Raw genomic sequence first — 14,938 nt, 5'->3', positions numbered from 1 at the left:
GCTGGATAATGCGTGTGGTGTTTAATGTGCTCCTAATTACCAAAGTGACCTGAGCGGCCTCCATGCTCGCCTTGGTATGGCGTCCGCACACAAAAAAGGTGCAGAACGATTGTCTGCCGTTGCTCTGATGGAGGGAGGGGCAACTGACGACACAGCTTACAGGGTTGGCTTCAGGGAGCTAAAATCAACAAAGGGGGTGGCTTTACATCAAGGAGTATTTCAGGCAGGACTTCACGGAGGGTTCCAATAAGAAATGGTGCACCCAAGTTATTGTTCTTATTGGAACAAGGAGGTTAGTCTGGCCTCTGATTGATACATGGCTAGATTTACCTCGCTGCACCTTCTCTGTGAGTGACTGCAGTGTGACCTAGAGGAATGAGTCCCCTAGACGGGGGGCAAATGAGTACAAAACAAATCTGGTCTATTTCTTGTTTTGATCCACTCCATCTATCTTTTACATCTTTGGCTGGCAGCAGATGATGCAGAAGGATTGCAAGCCATCCACATCTCCTGGCTGCTCGGCAGAAGACGGTGCAGTAGGACTGCTAGCCATCCTCATCTCTTGCCTGCCTGGCAGAAGATGGTACAGTACGACTGCTAGCAATCCGTATCGCCTGCCTGCTCACCATAAGATGGTTCAATAGGACTGACTGCAGGACTAAAGAGAATGACCTGGTCAAGTCACTCCAAATTTAGACCCTGCGCCCATGTCTGCCCAGGCGCTCCTGGCCGACGTGGCCAGGAGCACCTCGGACATGACGATGACGGCTACCAGTCCTATTGCACCGTCTGCTGCCACAAGGCAATGGGTTGCTGCTACTGTGTAGCAATGCAGTACCGCATCTGCCAGCACCCAGGAGACATACGGTGACAGTGAGCTGAGCGGGCTCCATGCTTGCCGTGGTATGGTGTCTGCACAGGTAACTCAGGAAAAAAGGCGCGAAACGATTGTCTGCCCTTGTTTTCACAGAGGGAGGGAGGGAACGGGGGCCTGACAATATGTACCCAGAACCACCTGTGACAATGTTTTAGCCCCATCAGGCATTGGGATCTCAACCCAGAATTCCAATCGGCAGCGGAAACTGCGGGAACTGTGGGATAGCTACCCACAGTGCAACGCTCCGGAAGTCGACTCTAGCCTCGGTACTGTGGAAGCACTCCGCCGAGTTAATGCACTTAATGCACTTAGAGCATTTTCTGTGGGGACACACATACTCGAATATATAAAACCGATTTCTAAAAAAAGACTTCTATAAATTCGACCTAATTTCGTAGTGTAGACATACCCACAGAGAAAAAGAGAGAGATTTCCTATGGCTGCTCAGGAAACTTGCTAACCCAGCCATCACTCTGTAGGAGAGAAGGTGAAATTATTAATAATGACTACACTATCAATAATAAAGAGGGCACTATGACAAAAGTCAGCATTTGCCTACAGTTAATACTGGCACAAAGTAGGGAAATAGCTACCCTCCTTTACATTCTACATTGTGGTAGCTGTGGGGAAAAAAAACATTGTGTTTTAATGACGCCCACTTTATTATAAATAATAATCACAGTAGATAGAAAGCCTTGGGCAAAGAGGACAAGGACTATAGTTAGTAAAGAACAGCAGGTGAAAGTGAGGTCAGAATTTAGTTCAGAAGAACTCTGGCAGTGGTGGAGACTGGAGGAATGGGCACACATCAGACCTGAACACTTAAAGAGGATCCAGGAGAGAGGTCAGGTTAGGATAGCAGTGGACTCCAAATTAAAGATGCAAAGAGGTTATTTGCTGGCTGAGGGAAACTGGTTTGGGGAGGAAAGGCAGCTATGAAATGTTTCTTATGATTATGTTGGAGATGCCAAAGGGAGCAGTGTGAAGAAAGTGCCTCAAGATGTCTGCTTCCTGGATGTAGCACTGAGTCCTCCAGAACCATAGAAAAATTGGAGCTTTCAATTAAAATTCATAACTAATATTTGACAGATGTGGATTTCAATTATAGTCTCCTACATCTACCTACTCAACCTTCATAATAAAAACACTAGAGATTTCCATTTGCACACTAGTGTGCGGCTCTGAGGATCATGTTCCTACAGATGGTGATAATTCTGGAAGACTTGAACAGTGATTTTTTTCCTCTTGCATTGCATAGGAACATACCAATTTTCACATTGGATCAGAGGTATTGCTCTGCTCATTGTGTGTCTATCACCTCCCCGTTAACCACCAGCAGTTGTCATGAGCCTGACTCAAGTTTCCATTCTCCCTCTGGTCCTTCATGAAGATTGTCTTTCTAGTTAGACTGTCAGACTCCCATACAGGGGATGATATTGCTTTGTTGTTAGGTGGCCCTTCTGAAGGAGCTTTACCTTGGACAGATCTTGCCCCCACCCCCAGCGCTCATCTTGTCACCTACACCAGCCAGAGTCACAGATTTTGAGATCTTGTTTAAACACCCTCAGTACCTCAGAGAAATACCCCCAATCATGACCCAAGATAATGGGGTAGGCTAGTGTTGAGGCCAGCCCCACGATGAAGAATGTTATGTTTTCCCCTAAAGTCAACTGCACGAGTGCACTGGGATTTAGTTTAATCTCTCTATGGGTTCATTGTAGAAAGAATCTCCGGGGCACCTCAGAGTTTGGGACCAAGTTGTCCCGGACCAGGATTTGCCCACAATCAGAATCCATCAGGCCTGTCACCTCTGACCATTTATTTGAACAGGGACGTTACTTTAGCCAGGGTCTGCTTGCAAACATGGCTCTCTGCTGGCGGACAGAAATTTGCTGCAGGAGTTGTTGCTGCAGCTGCCACTGGGCTGCCCGTTGCTGCTGCTGATTCTCAGTTATCCATTTGAGAAGACACTCTAGCTCCATTTTATCCACCTTACAAACCCAAGCCATTAGTAGTAGGGTATTTGACCATCTGGGTCAGTCAGTCCTCCCCCTCTCCAGAGGTAGAAAGGATGCCCACATCCTCCATCAGTTGTGAAGAGGTCAACTTATCTCTGGTGCCTCCTCATGGCTGGGTGTAACATGGCAGCTCTCTCTCTGCTGGGGCCTGGTGCCAGTGGCTGCTCTGCCTCTGTGGTGGCCTGCCTCTTCCTGCAACTTAGCCCTCTGGCCAGGTCACTTTAAATCTTTCCCCTTCTGGAGTAGTCCAAAAACAAAAAGCAACGAGAATTAACACAAACAAATAGAGTTAATAAGAGAGAGGGGGGAATGACTCCCTCTCAGAGGGAATCAGGATCTGACCCTCCCTTCCCACAGGCAGGAGTCTTCAGGCAGTGGTTGTCTGAGAAGCTCTTAACTTCATTCATCCCTTTCCTCAGGAGCTGAGGTTGACACTCTTCTCTGGTTTGCCTACAAATGAGCTGTTCTGCTCCCATTTTAAGCACCTCCTCCAACCTGTGCATGCCTTCCAGCTGTGGCAAGGTACAGCTGGCTGAGCCCAGAGCAGTTTCTTAACCCCTTGTTGTCCAGTGTGGAGTCTGTGTATCCCATTGCACCATACAAATATCTAATCCAAGCTCTTGGATTCTGTGGTATAGTGGGATAATGAGATCAACAAACTAATTGTGCATTGTCTAAAAGTATTTCCTTTTAACAGTTTAATTTGCCACCTTTCAATTTCACTGTCATCCCATAAGTCAGTTTCTCACCAAAATACTCCCAAGACTATAACTCATTTGTTGCACGCTGCTGTTCTTTGGGCTTTATGTATATGGTCATAGTCATCAGCACATTAATGTAGAAATAACACTGAAGCAGTAAACAGTCTCCAAAATGCAAAAGTGAGCTGTCTTTATTACCAGATTGTTTGCTTGAAAACTAAGGTTTAATTTCTTGGATAATGTTAATACTTTTTTTTAAAATGCCAATTTGCCATGGTTTTCTGTTACATTTATTTTAGTTTCAATTGTCTTTTTGTTTCTTTTAAACCACTGCTCATAGGCTCCAGCTTCCAACTTTCCCATGGGGTGTTCAACCCCAGGCCCTGCCCCCACTCCACTCCTTCTCCTAAGCCCCCACCCCACCCTGCCTCTTCCCGTCTTAGCCCCAACTCTTCCCACCTAGTTTCACTCCCCTGCCCCGAGTGCGCCCCGTCCCTGATGCTTCCCCTCCCTCCCAGGCCTCCTGCACACAGCGGAACAGCTGATTATGGTGGATGGGAGGGCGATGAGTTGATCTGTGGGGCTGCTGGCAGGAGGGAGGTGCTGGGGGTACAGGAGGAGTTTGGCTGCAGTTGGGTGCTAAGCACCGGCAAATTTTTTTTCAATGGGTGCTCCAGCCCTGGAGTCAGTGCCTATGCCACTGCTTTGCTTTGTGTTTACTGCTGCATGACTTTCTTCTTGTTCAGACTATTTGCTGCATTCTCTATATATAAGTTTACATCCATGTTCTATTTGTATTTTGTTCTCAGTTTACGTTACCTTGTTCTTTTGTTTGTATTCATTTTGTTCTTTTATAACTTTGTCTCATTTTCCATCTTGTTTGCTTGCTTGCTTGTTTTAAATTGCCATTTTTCTCTTTGTGTTGGTCTTTGATCTTTCTTTTCCATTTTTTTAATCTCTTCACTGATCTATGACTGGTGCTTTGTACTTCTTTACTTTCTGTATTTTTGTGAAGGAACAATGTCAGACTGTTTTGTTCTTTGGTCTCTGAATCCCCACAGGTTATTCCTTCCTTTCTTCACTCTTTCCTTCCAAACAGTGGACAAAGCTAGAGCACCGTATGAATCAGTTCAAAGGCAAAAAAATCAATGACTAAGTGCTCAGCAGTTCAAAGGTGCTTCCAAAGTGCCGAGTCCCTAATTTACTCCTAATCAACTCACACTGTTTCTGCTCTGCTTGCCAACTTAGACAGAGGAGCAGTGAAGAGAGGGGAAAAAAACACCTGTATCTTCTCCATAATAAATATGTTATTTTAGAGAATCCCAAGAGCTACAGTAGCCTCTGATGGTAATGGAAACTTTCCAAGATTCAGTAAGATTCATCACCTCTAAATTGACAACTAGTGGTCTACATCAAGCTCCAAAAGAAGCTACAATAAGTTTCCATTATCCAAACAGGTGAGTGCAGAAGGGAACTTTTGTAATTTAAGTTGTCAGAGCTGCTCAGTAACTAAGTTGTAAATGATTGCAGATGCTCCTTTTAATATGGTCTTTGGGTTCTGCTATCCTTCTGGCAGGCAAATGAAAATAATTATGGGAACTTTGTTGATGGTGGATTCAATATTCTGACAACCCTATAATAACTTTCCAGATTTTTTCTACATTTCACTCTGGGAAATTAAAATTGTCAATATTAATATAATCAGACCTGCCTCCCTTCCCCCTCACCCCTTTTCCCACATGCACACAGGTTATCAATCCCAGGTTCCTTGCCCAGCCAATCCCAGTCTCCCCCAGCTCCTCATCTGATGTCAGTCTCCCCGAATCCCTAGTGAATCTCAGTCGCTCCGTGGTTTCCAGTCCCAGTCCAGTCTTCTTACCCAGCAATTCCCAGTCTTCCTCCCTCTAGAGCTTTTCAGTTCTAGTTTCCTTTCCTTTCTCCCCCTGGGACAAGGAGCCTAAATCTACTCCCTCACCCCACCCCATCTTCAATTTTTGTCCCCTCTGCATTCAAATTAGGCACTTTCCTCCTCCATACTGCCTGGGCATCAGTGGACTGGGTGGGGGATGGGGGTCACTGAGAGCACAGTAGAGTTTCCCTGCTCTCATTGCCGGCATGCCCAGTGCAGATGACCTCTTTGGGGAGTTTAGCTGCTAAAATTAAGAATTCTGTACTGAGCAAGTACCAACTGATTTTTCAAAGGCGTATAACTTGGCCAGATTTGGATTCATTTCCCCAGGGATGACAAAAAACACATTCTTAACAGAAAGGCCACTTGCCTGCCAAATTTCAAGTCCCTACTTCAAAGAATTGGGTGCAGGAGCTTTTCAAAGCAAGGGTCACCAGAAGTTGGTTACAATGGGGAAAATAATACGTTTTACTTTGGCCTTGCTTTTGGAAATGACTGAACTATTTTGGTCAAAGTTTTCTTCCCTCCAAAAGTTCAGAGTGAGGGAGATATCCAGCATGGACAATTTCAAGCCAAATGGTTAAAATTTGGCAAAGTTATAAGCAACTGAATAAAGAGCCTTATAATGGGAAGTGCTGGGCAACCTTAATATTGGGTGCTGCTTCCAACCCCTGCCTATTATTTAAAGAAGACCATTTGCAAAATGCCATATTCAAACCTGATTTAAAGTTTTCTTCTTTGGAGTCACTGATTTCAGTATTCAAATATACTGTAATGCTGAAAGCTCACTGAAGCAGGTGGGTGTAATAACTGCTCTTTATTTAGGATAAGTGTAAAAAAAACTCCTTTACACAAAGACAATAGGAGCCACCATCCAAAACTCAGGCCACATGCAAGGCTGGAGTAGGAGATGAGCCAGGCAGTCTGAATGGTTTTTCTCTGGGTTTGAATGCAAATACATGGGGTTGGAGATTGTTGGATGGAACTGTGTATGTGAGAGAAGCTTTGGAGTTGATTGCTGTCTGGAAAGAGGTTTGGGACTGTTAGCAAAAGAATGGCCTCCTGTTTTCATTGCTACTGTATTCAAGAAAACATTTCTATACATTCTTTGTAAATAAAGAGGACTGTATCAGTGAAATATCTGACACTATCATCAAGTGTCCTCCTAAGGGAAACAACTCGCAAAAACCTGGATTTTGGCTAACTGCTCAGATCAAAAAGGAGAAACAATACTTTCATTGTGCAACTGCAGTCCTTTATAGAGGACTCAAAAATATATTATCTTGAGAGATATTAAATGGATTTTATTCATTTCACAGCCTTAAACTTTTCATGTACATTGAATATATACTCAGGCAATTTTCTCTCTCTACAGTTTGACATAAAAATACTCAAACATCTTGGAGCCCATACAATAAAAAACAATAGAATGTGACACCTCCCATACTTTCCTACTGTTATTACTCAACATCTATATGGATCCAAGTCAGTTAAAGCTAACTAATGATGTGAAAACAATTGCTTAGGTGTGCTAATGGCTGCAAATTTTGAACAAGCCTAGGACTGGAAAAAAAGCATAAAATACAAAGCTGGATAAGGTTGGGGATTCTGGAATGTTGGTTCACTAGTGGTGACTTTGCCCCACAACCCATATGAACAAAGTCTGGGGACATAAAGAAGTTATTTTACAACAAGGACTGCAGCTCAAAAAAATATATAAATTAATGATAGAAGAGTGATTTGGCTCTTATGGCTTGTCTACATGGAGACGTTTTGCCAGTTATATGCATCCAGTATCCACAATCTTTTAATGTTTTCTTCTACTTCTTCCCATAATAACCACCTTTGTGCCTCTCCTCTCCCTGCTCCTTTATCAGTCCTTGTAGTACTAATTTAAACTTTAAGCTTCTAAGGGTAGACAACTGTTTTTTTTTTCTTCTGTAAAGCACTATGCTCATTTATGACACTGTAGAAATTACTAATAAGTAATCATTCAGGTCTCAAATAAGACAGACCTTATTGACTCTATCCTTCATATTAGCAAACCTACACCTTCTTCAGAGAATGCACCTGATTTCCTCAGCCTCACGGAGAGCCTCAAAACTGGATTGGAGCTAAATACTTGTATTGTCTGCAAGCAGTGATACAACATGAAGTATAAAAGCAGCTGTGGGAATACAAAGAGAGGCCAAACAGTCAATTATGCATGATGCACCATCCAGTCCCCAACTGGATAATAATCGAGTGACAGAGAGCATTCATCCTCACAAAAATCTGAGATGGAGAATTTGTTCTGACCTAATTTTCTTTTTGTGACATTATTGCATTTTCTTTGTGAAGGACGTGTGTTAGTACGATGATTATAATAAATAAAATCAACATTTACATAGCCTGGGCCCTACCAAATTCATGGTAAATTTTGGTCAATTTCATGGTCACGGGATTTTAAAAATAATAAATTTCACAGTTTGATACTTAAATCTGAAATTTCATGGTGTTATAACTGGGGAAATCCCAACCATAAGGGTGCTTTGGGGGTGACACAAGTCTATTGTAGGGTGGTTGTGGTATTGGCACCCTTACTTCTGCACTGTTGCTGACAACTGAGCTGCTTTCAGAGCTGGGTGCCCACACCGCCCCAGCCAGTCCAAGGCCCCTTTAACTCCAGAGTGCCAGGGCGCTGGGCCTGGAGCCGGGGTCGGGCAAGGATGGGGGTATCCTGGCCAAGGGATTCTACCATATGCCAGGCTCCAGCTGCTGGTCCTGGCAGGGCTATTGAGGGACGGGACTTCCTCTTCCCCTGCAGGGGCCACTCCTTGGGGTGGGTCAGACCCACCTCCAGGAACCTCTCCTGGCTGTTCTGAAGGCAGTACCACTGCCAACAACAGTGCAGAAAGAAGGGTGGCATGGTATGGTATCGCCACTTTTACTTCTGGGCTGCTGTTGGCTGCAGCAATGCCTTCGGAGCTGGGTGGCCAGCCAGTGTCCACCACTCTCCAGCCGCTAAACTCTGATGGCAGCATAGAAGTAAACATGGCAATGCAACCCCCCCTGCCACAATAGCCTTGTGGCCCCCACAGCCCTCCTTTGGATTGGGACCCCAAGTTTGAGAAACGCTGACAGTACAAGATATTTACCATACCCAGAGGTCCAAGTCAGTGCAAAGATAGAATCATAGGACGGGAAGGGAGCTAGAGAGATCATCCAGTCCTCTTCACTCATGGCAGGACTAGGTATTATCTAGACCAACCCCTGACAGGTGTTTGTCTAACCTGCTCCTAAAAATCTCCAATGATGGAGATTCTACAACCTCCCTAGGCAATTTATTCCAGTGCTTAACCACCCTGACAGTTAGGAAATTTTTTCTAATCTCCAACCTAAACTTCCCTTGCTGCAATTTAAGCCCATTGCTTCTTGTCCTATCCTCAGAGGTTAAGAAGAACCATTCTTCTCCCTCCTCCTCCTAACAACCCTTTATGTATTTGAAAACTGTTATGTCATGTCTCAGTCTTCTCTTTTCCAGACTGAACACACACAATTTTTATAATCTTCCCTCATAGGTCATGTCTTCTAGACCTTTAATCATTTTTGTTTCTCTTCTCTGGACTTTCTCCAATTTGTCCACATCTTTCCTGAAATGTGGCATCCAGAACTGGACACAATACTCCAGTTGAGGCCTATTCAGCATGGAGTAGAGTGGAAGAATTACTTCTTGTGTCTTGCTTACAACACTCCTGCTAAGAAATCCCAGAATGATGTTCCCTTTTTTTGCAACAGTGTTACACTGTTGATTCAGATTTAGCTTGTGGTCCACTATGACCCGCAGATCCCTTTCTGTCGTACTCCTTCCTAGGCAGTCATTTCCCATTTTATATGTCTGCAACTGATTGTTCCTTCCTAAGCGGAGTATTTTGCATTTGTCTTTATTGAATTTCATCCTATTTACTTCAGACCATTTCTCCAGTTTGTCCAGATCATTCTGAATTTTAATCCTATCCTCCAAAGCACTTGCAACATCTCCCAGCTTGGTATCATCCACAAACTTTATAAGTGTACTCTCTATGCCATTATCTAAATTATTGATGAATATAGTGAACAGAGCCGGACCCAGAACTGATCCCTGCAGGATTCCACTCGTTATGCCTTTCCAGCATGACTGTGAACCACTGATAACTACTCTCTGGGAATGGTTTTCCAACCAGTTTTGCACCCACCTTTCAGTAGCTCCATCTAGATTGTATTTCCCTAGTTTGTTTATGAGAACATCATGCGAGACAGTGTCAAAAGCTTTACTAAAGTCAAGATATACCATCTCTACCGCTTCGCCCCATCCAGAAGGCTCGTTACCCTGTCAAAGAAAGCTATCAGATTTGTTCTTGACAAATCCATGCTAACTGTTACTTATCACCTTATTATCTTCTAGATGTTTACAAATTGATTTTATTTGCTCCATTATCTTTCCAGGTACAGAAGTTAAGCAGAAGTTATGTGTGAGAATAAGGTAAAAGGGGTTTGCTCTTAATGAGAATGCAGATGAACTCCTGCAACAAGGTAAAACATCGCAATAGAATCCTTTTTTTTTTCTTTTTCTTTCTTTTTTTTTTTTTTTTTTAATTCATGCATCTTTCAAACTCATCCCCTTTACAGTATGGAAGCACCTGGCACATGCTACTGGAACATATTTTGGTGAACATCTCTTTGGAAGCTCCAAAACTTACTGACTGAACTTTGTACACAGCCCAGGGGTAAAAGTGAGCTGATAAATATCAGTTTGAACAATGAGAAAAACCTCTATAGATTTAAAAAAACAACAACAAATTTGCTATTATTGCTACAAATATTTATCTATTTCCTTTAAACAAATGTGGTGGCACACCTCATAGAATCTATACAATGTCTGGTCTGAGTAAGAGATACAGTAAAGAGACACACTTCAAAGACCTTAGTTTTGATCTTGTTAAATACATTTAACGCAGCAATAGAAAAATTACATTTCCATAGGGTAGTGTTCATCATTTACCTTGTCCTAAAGTTTGCAGGATGAGGGTGTCCATCATATAATGATAAATAATCATACTCCTCTTCTAGAGCAAAAGACTGAAAGACAATCTGTATTCTGTTTCGTTCTTCTGCTATTATTACCCATGTACAGTTTGCACCATTTGGATATCCATATGGGAAGCCAGGACTTTCTATAGTGCCATTAAGTCCTTTTAAAGTTCCACCACAGGTATAAATAAACCCTGAAAGAAGAGAACAGAGTAGATTAATAACTTGCTAACAAAGACATACAGTAAAATATGCCAATAGAATTAATGGTCCCTATTAATCAGCAAAATAAATTATTATGACATGTAAAAAGGAAAGGAGTACTTGTGGCACCTTAGAGACTAACCAATTTATTTGAGCATGAGCTTTCGTGAGCTACAGCTCACTTCATCGGATGCATACTGTGGAAATTGCAGAATACATTATTATATACACAGACACCATGAAACAATACCTCCTCCCACCCCACTCTCCTGCTGGTAATAGCTTATCTAAAGTGATCATCAAGATGGGCCATTTCCAGCACAAATCCAGGTTTTCTCACCCTCCGCCCCCCCCACAGACAAACTCACTCTCTTGCTGGTAACAGCCCATCCAAAGTGAGCACTCTCTTCACAATGTGTATGATAATCAAGGTGGGCCATTTCCTGCAGGAATCCAGGTTCTCTCACCCCCTCACCCCCCTCCAAAAACCACACACACAAACTCTCCTTACAACGTGCATGAAAATCAAGGTGGGCCATTTCCAGCACAAATACAGGTTTTCTCACCCCCCCACCCCCATACACACACAAACTCACTCTCCTGCTGGTAATAGCCTATCCAAAGTGACCACTCTCCTTACAACGTGCATGAAAATCAAGGTGGGCCATTTCCAGCACAAATCCAGGTTTTCTCACCCCCCCCCCAAAACCCACACACACAAACTCACTCTCCTGCTGGTAATAGCCTATCCAAAGTGACCACTCTTCTTACAACGTGCATGAAAATCAAGGTGGGCCATTTCCAGCACAAATCCAGGTTTTTTAACCCCCCCTCCCCCCCACACACAAACTCACTCTCCTGCTGGCAATAGCTCATCCAAACTGACCACTCTCCCCACAATGTGCATGACAATCAAGGTGGGCCACTTCCAGCATAAATCCAAGTTTAACCAGAACGTCTGGGGGGAGGGTTAGGAAAAAACAAGGGGAAATAGGCTACCTTGCATAATGACTTAGTCACTCCCAGTCTCTATTTAAGCCTAAATTAATAGTATCCAATTTGCAAATGAATTCCAATTCAGCAGTTTCTCGCTGGACTCTGGATTTGAAGTTTTTTTGTTGTAAGATAGCGACCTTCATGTCTCTGATTGAGTGACCAGAGAGATTGAAGTGTTCTCCGACTGGCTTATGAATGTTATAATTCTTGACATCTGATTTGTGTCCATTTATTCTTTTACGTAGAGACTGTCCAGTTTGACCAATGTACACGGCAGAGGGGCATTGCTGGCACATGATGGCATATATCACATTGGTGGATGTGCAGGTGAACGAGCCTCTGATAGTGTGGCTGATGTTATTAGGCCCTGTGATGGTGTCCCCTGAATAGATATGTGGGCACAGTTGGCAATGGGCTTTGTTGCAAGGATAGGTTCCTGGGTTAGTGGTTCTGTTGTGTGGTATGTGGCTGTTGAAATATGACATGTCATTGTCCTATGCTATCTCAGAAGTGACAAAGCTTAGAATATCATTACCATGTACTGTAGAAAGATACATATAATGAAGTCAAATGTCATACAAGCAATATGGAAGGCTCTGGACAACATTTTATAGCAACTATACAGAAATGTGATGTTTTTTTTCCCCAACATCTTCTAAGGAAGTTGCTTGTCCATGATTCCTGGCAAAAGGCAAATTTTTGAAGCAGCCAAACAGCAGAAAATTAATGTTCAAGAGGGGAAAACAGTGCAGATTCCCTCACAGCTAATGTTATAATTGAAAAGAAGCTATATCATTATTAAGATGATGAGTTTGGGTAGAATTTTGAATGAAGGGGTAGCAAGCTGCATGTGACTTCATTCAGAAGAGACTGAGATTGTGTCAGTGTGTTGTGGAAAGGAGGCAGAAAAACTGAAATTAGTTAGTCTCTAAGGTGCCACAAGTACTCCTTTTCTTTTTGCGAATACAGGCTAACACGGCTGCTACTCTGAAACCTGAAATTATATTTGCTCTCCTGTCAGAGGAACTGTGACCACAGTTTGTAATACAGATGCATATTAGGTATAAGATTCTAAGCTGCTCTTGGGCATCAAAATGATGACTGGTCAGGAGTATTTTTTTCCATGAGAGACTAATACAATATACTTTCTCCAATGATATATGTGTCACCTCCAAATTAGATTATTGTAATTAACTTTTGGGGGGGCTGTTCCAAAACTAAAGCTAGCATAGAATGTCTCGATCTGGTTGTTAAGTGGATTTTTCCATTGGGAGTACATGAGATCAGAGCATAAGGAACTGCATTGGCTGCTAATAGGTTTCTGGGTTGAACTCAGAGTATTACTATTAACTAAGAAAAGTTCACAGCCTGATTACCTGAGAGATTGCCACTCTTCTTGTGCCAGACTGCCACAGCTAAGGCACTTGAGTTGGTCCGCCTTTATTATAAGAGGAAAGGGGCTACTAGCAGAGTATCATGCATGAGGAGTCCTTCATTTTGGAATTCACTCCTGCATCTCCTTAGTCCAGATCAATTACAAATTAGATTTGTTAGCCCTCCTGGTATCCTCCTAAATCCATCTCCCCGCTCCCTTTCCCCAGGATTTGGGATCAGGTTAAGCGGAGAGTCATAGAGCCATGTGCATTATGGTTTAGTTTTATTTTCTTATACTTGCTGGAAGATATTTAATGTCTTAAAGTGGGATGAGCTACACTTAATATATTTATATTATATTGTGATTAACTGTATTGTGTATTTTCAATGTATGTAATATTGCTCAGTAAATAGGATTTGTTCATATTTTGGCATTTATAAATCTAAGTATTGAGACACACAGCTCACATACATATGATTTAACTCACTAAATAATTTTTCTCTCAAGCATGCATGTCGACAAGCATGTGTGTCCATCCCTTCCTCTGAAGCATTATGCAGAAATCTTCTACAAAGATCATGTAATCATCCCATAAAATACATTTCCCTGGGGTTAGTAGTGGGAAGAACAGATTCAGTTTCTTCCCATCTTCTATGTCTAAGTTTACCTCCCTCACTGCTAGATAGAAGCTGGCACTTATGGAACTCCTTTTATTACTATTTTACTTTGCATAGCACCATACCATAGGTGTACAACACCAAAAGAAAGGGAAAGCTCCTCTGTGGAAGGCATTTTGGAATTGCCTTGTCTGGTCTTACAGTCACACCATATGAGGTTTACCAACTGCTGTAAATTAGATCAGAGGATTCATTTTCATGTCATATTTGCCTGCTCACTTTCAGCTGTCAGCAGCTTCCATTGTCAGAAGAGTCTGTTTTATTTATCTCTTCCTGCATCTCTGCCTCATCAACTCGATCTATTTTTAAATCTCATCTGAAAATGATCTTTTATTATTTAACTCAGACTGTATAATTTACCTCTCTAAAAACTTTTGGGATATAGTTTGAATGGAAAAGACTCCACCAAATAAAGCTGAATTATTTACTAGTTATGTGCTACAGAATCCCGGATGAAATTCGCAAAGATCCAGGAGAAGCACAACCTTCTCAGTAACAAGTTTTCTAAAATCTTCATCAGTTTAAGCTTTTCTAACATTGCATCTATATGGGAACTCCATCTTTGAACACAATAGAGGAAGAACATGATGGAGAGCTGCACCTAGCTTTTTCTATTTGTTTTGGGCGAGCTCTAATAATATAGACGAATACATTCGGTTAAAAACAGTAGCAGATTTTAGCAAACATTCTGAAGCTGCACAGAAGTTCATTGTGGGTCACAATGCTGGAAGGAAAAGAACAGCTACTCCCCTCCCTACCCAAATAGGTGAGCCTTGACTTTGCCTCCTCAACTTGCACTAGGTACGAGGTTGTTGAAGATTATTTTCAGCCCCTTCTCTAAAGCAAAAAAGTGGGAACAAGAGAGGATTGAAGTGTGGCCCAAAGTCATCATTCAGTCCCTAGTCTGCTCCTGAGACACTGCCACTATGTGCTGCCCCTTGCTTAGAGATAGCATATATGTTGTCCAATTTCTTTAACATTATTTTGCTTATTAAATACAGCATAAAGATATACAGGATATGATGAAAAAATCTGTATCTAAACAGGAGATTAAAGTTATCATATTCTAAATGAGGATTTAACTGAAGAGAAACAATGAAATATCATGTAAGATTAATACAGTTAATACTGA

The 14,938-nt window shown here is 42.3% G+C and overlaps 1 protein-coding gene across 1 annotated transcript in view; it reads right to left on the bottom strand.

Moving 5' to 3' along the window:
- The window catches only part of CSMD3 (CUB and Sushi multiple domains 3), a 1,169,988-nt gene that overhangs the window by 1,035,915 nt on the left and 119,135 nt on the right, over positions 1 to 14,938 (bottom strand). Inside the window, exon 2 of the mRNA XM_074943928.1 lies at positions 10,526 to 10,748. Within this exon, the coding sequence (XP_074800029.1) occupies positions 10,526 to 10,748 (223 nt within the window). The remainder of the gene's footprint in view (positions 1 to 10,525; positions 10,749 to 14,938) is intronic.

This window comes from Natator depressus, chromosome 2 (genome assembly GCF_965152275.1).
Source record: "Natator depressus isolate rNatDep1 chromosome 2, rNatDep2.hap1, whole genome shotgun sequence".
Taxonomy (NCBI): domain Eukaryota; kingdom Metazoa; phylum Chordata; order Testudines; family Cheloniidae; genus Natator; species Natator depressus.
This window is presented reverse-complemented; position numbering and strand designations above follow the sequence as displayed.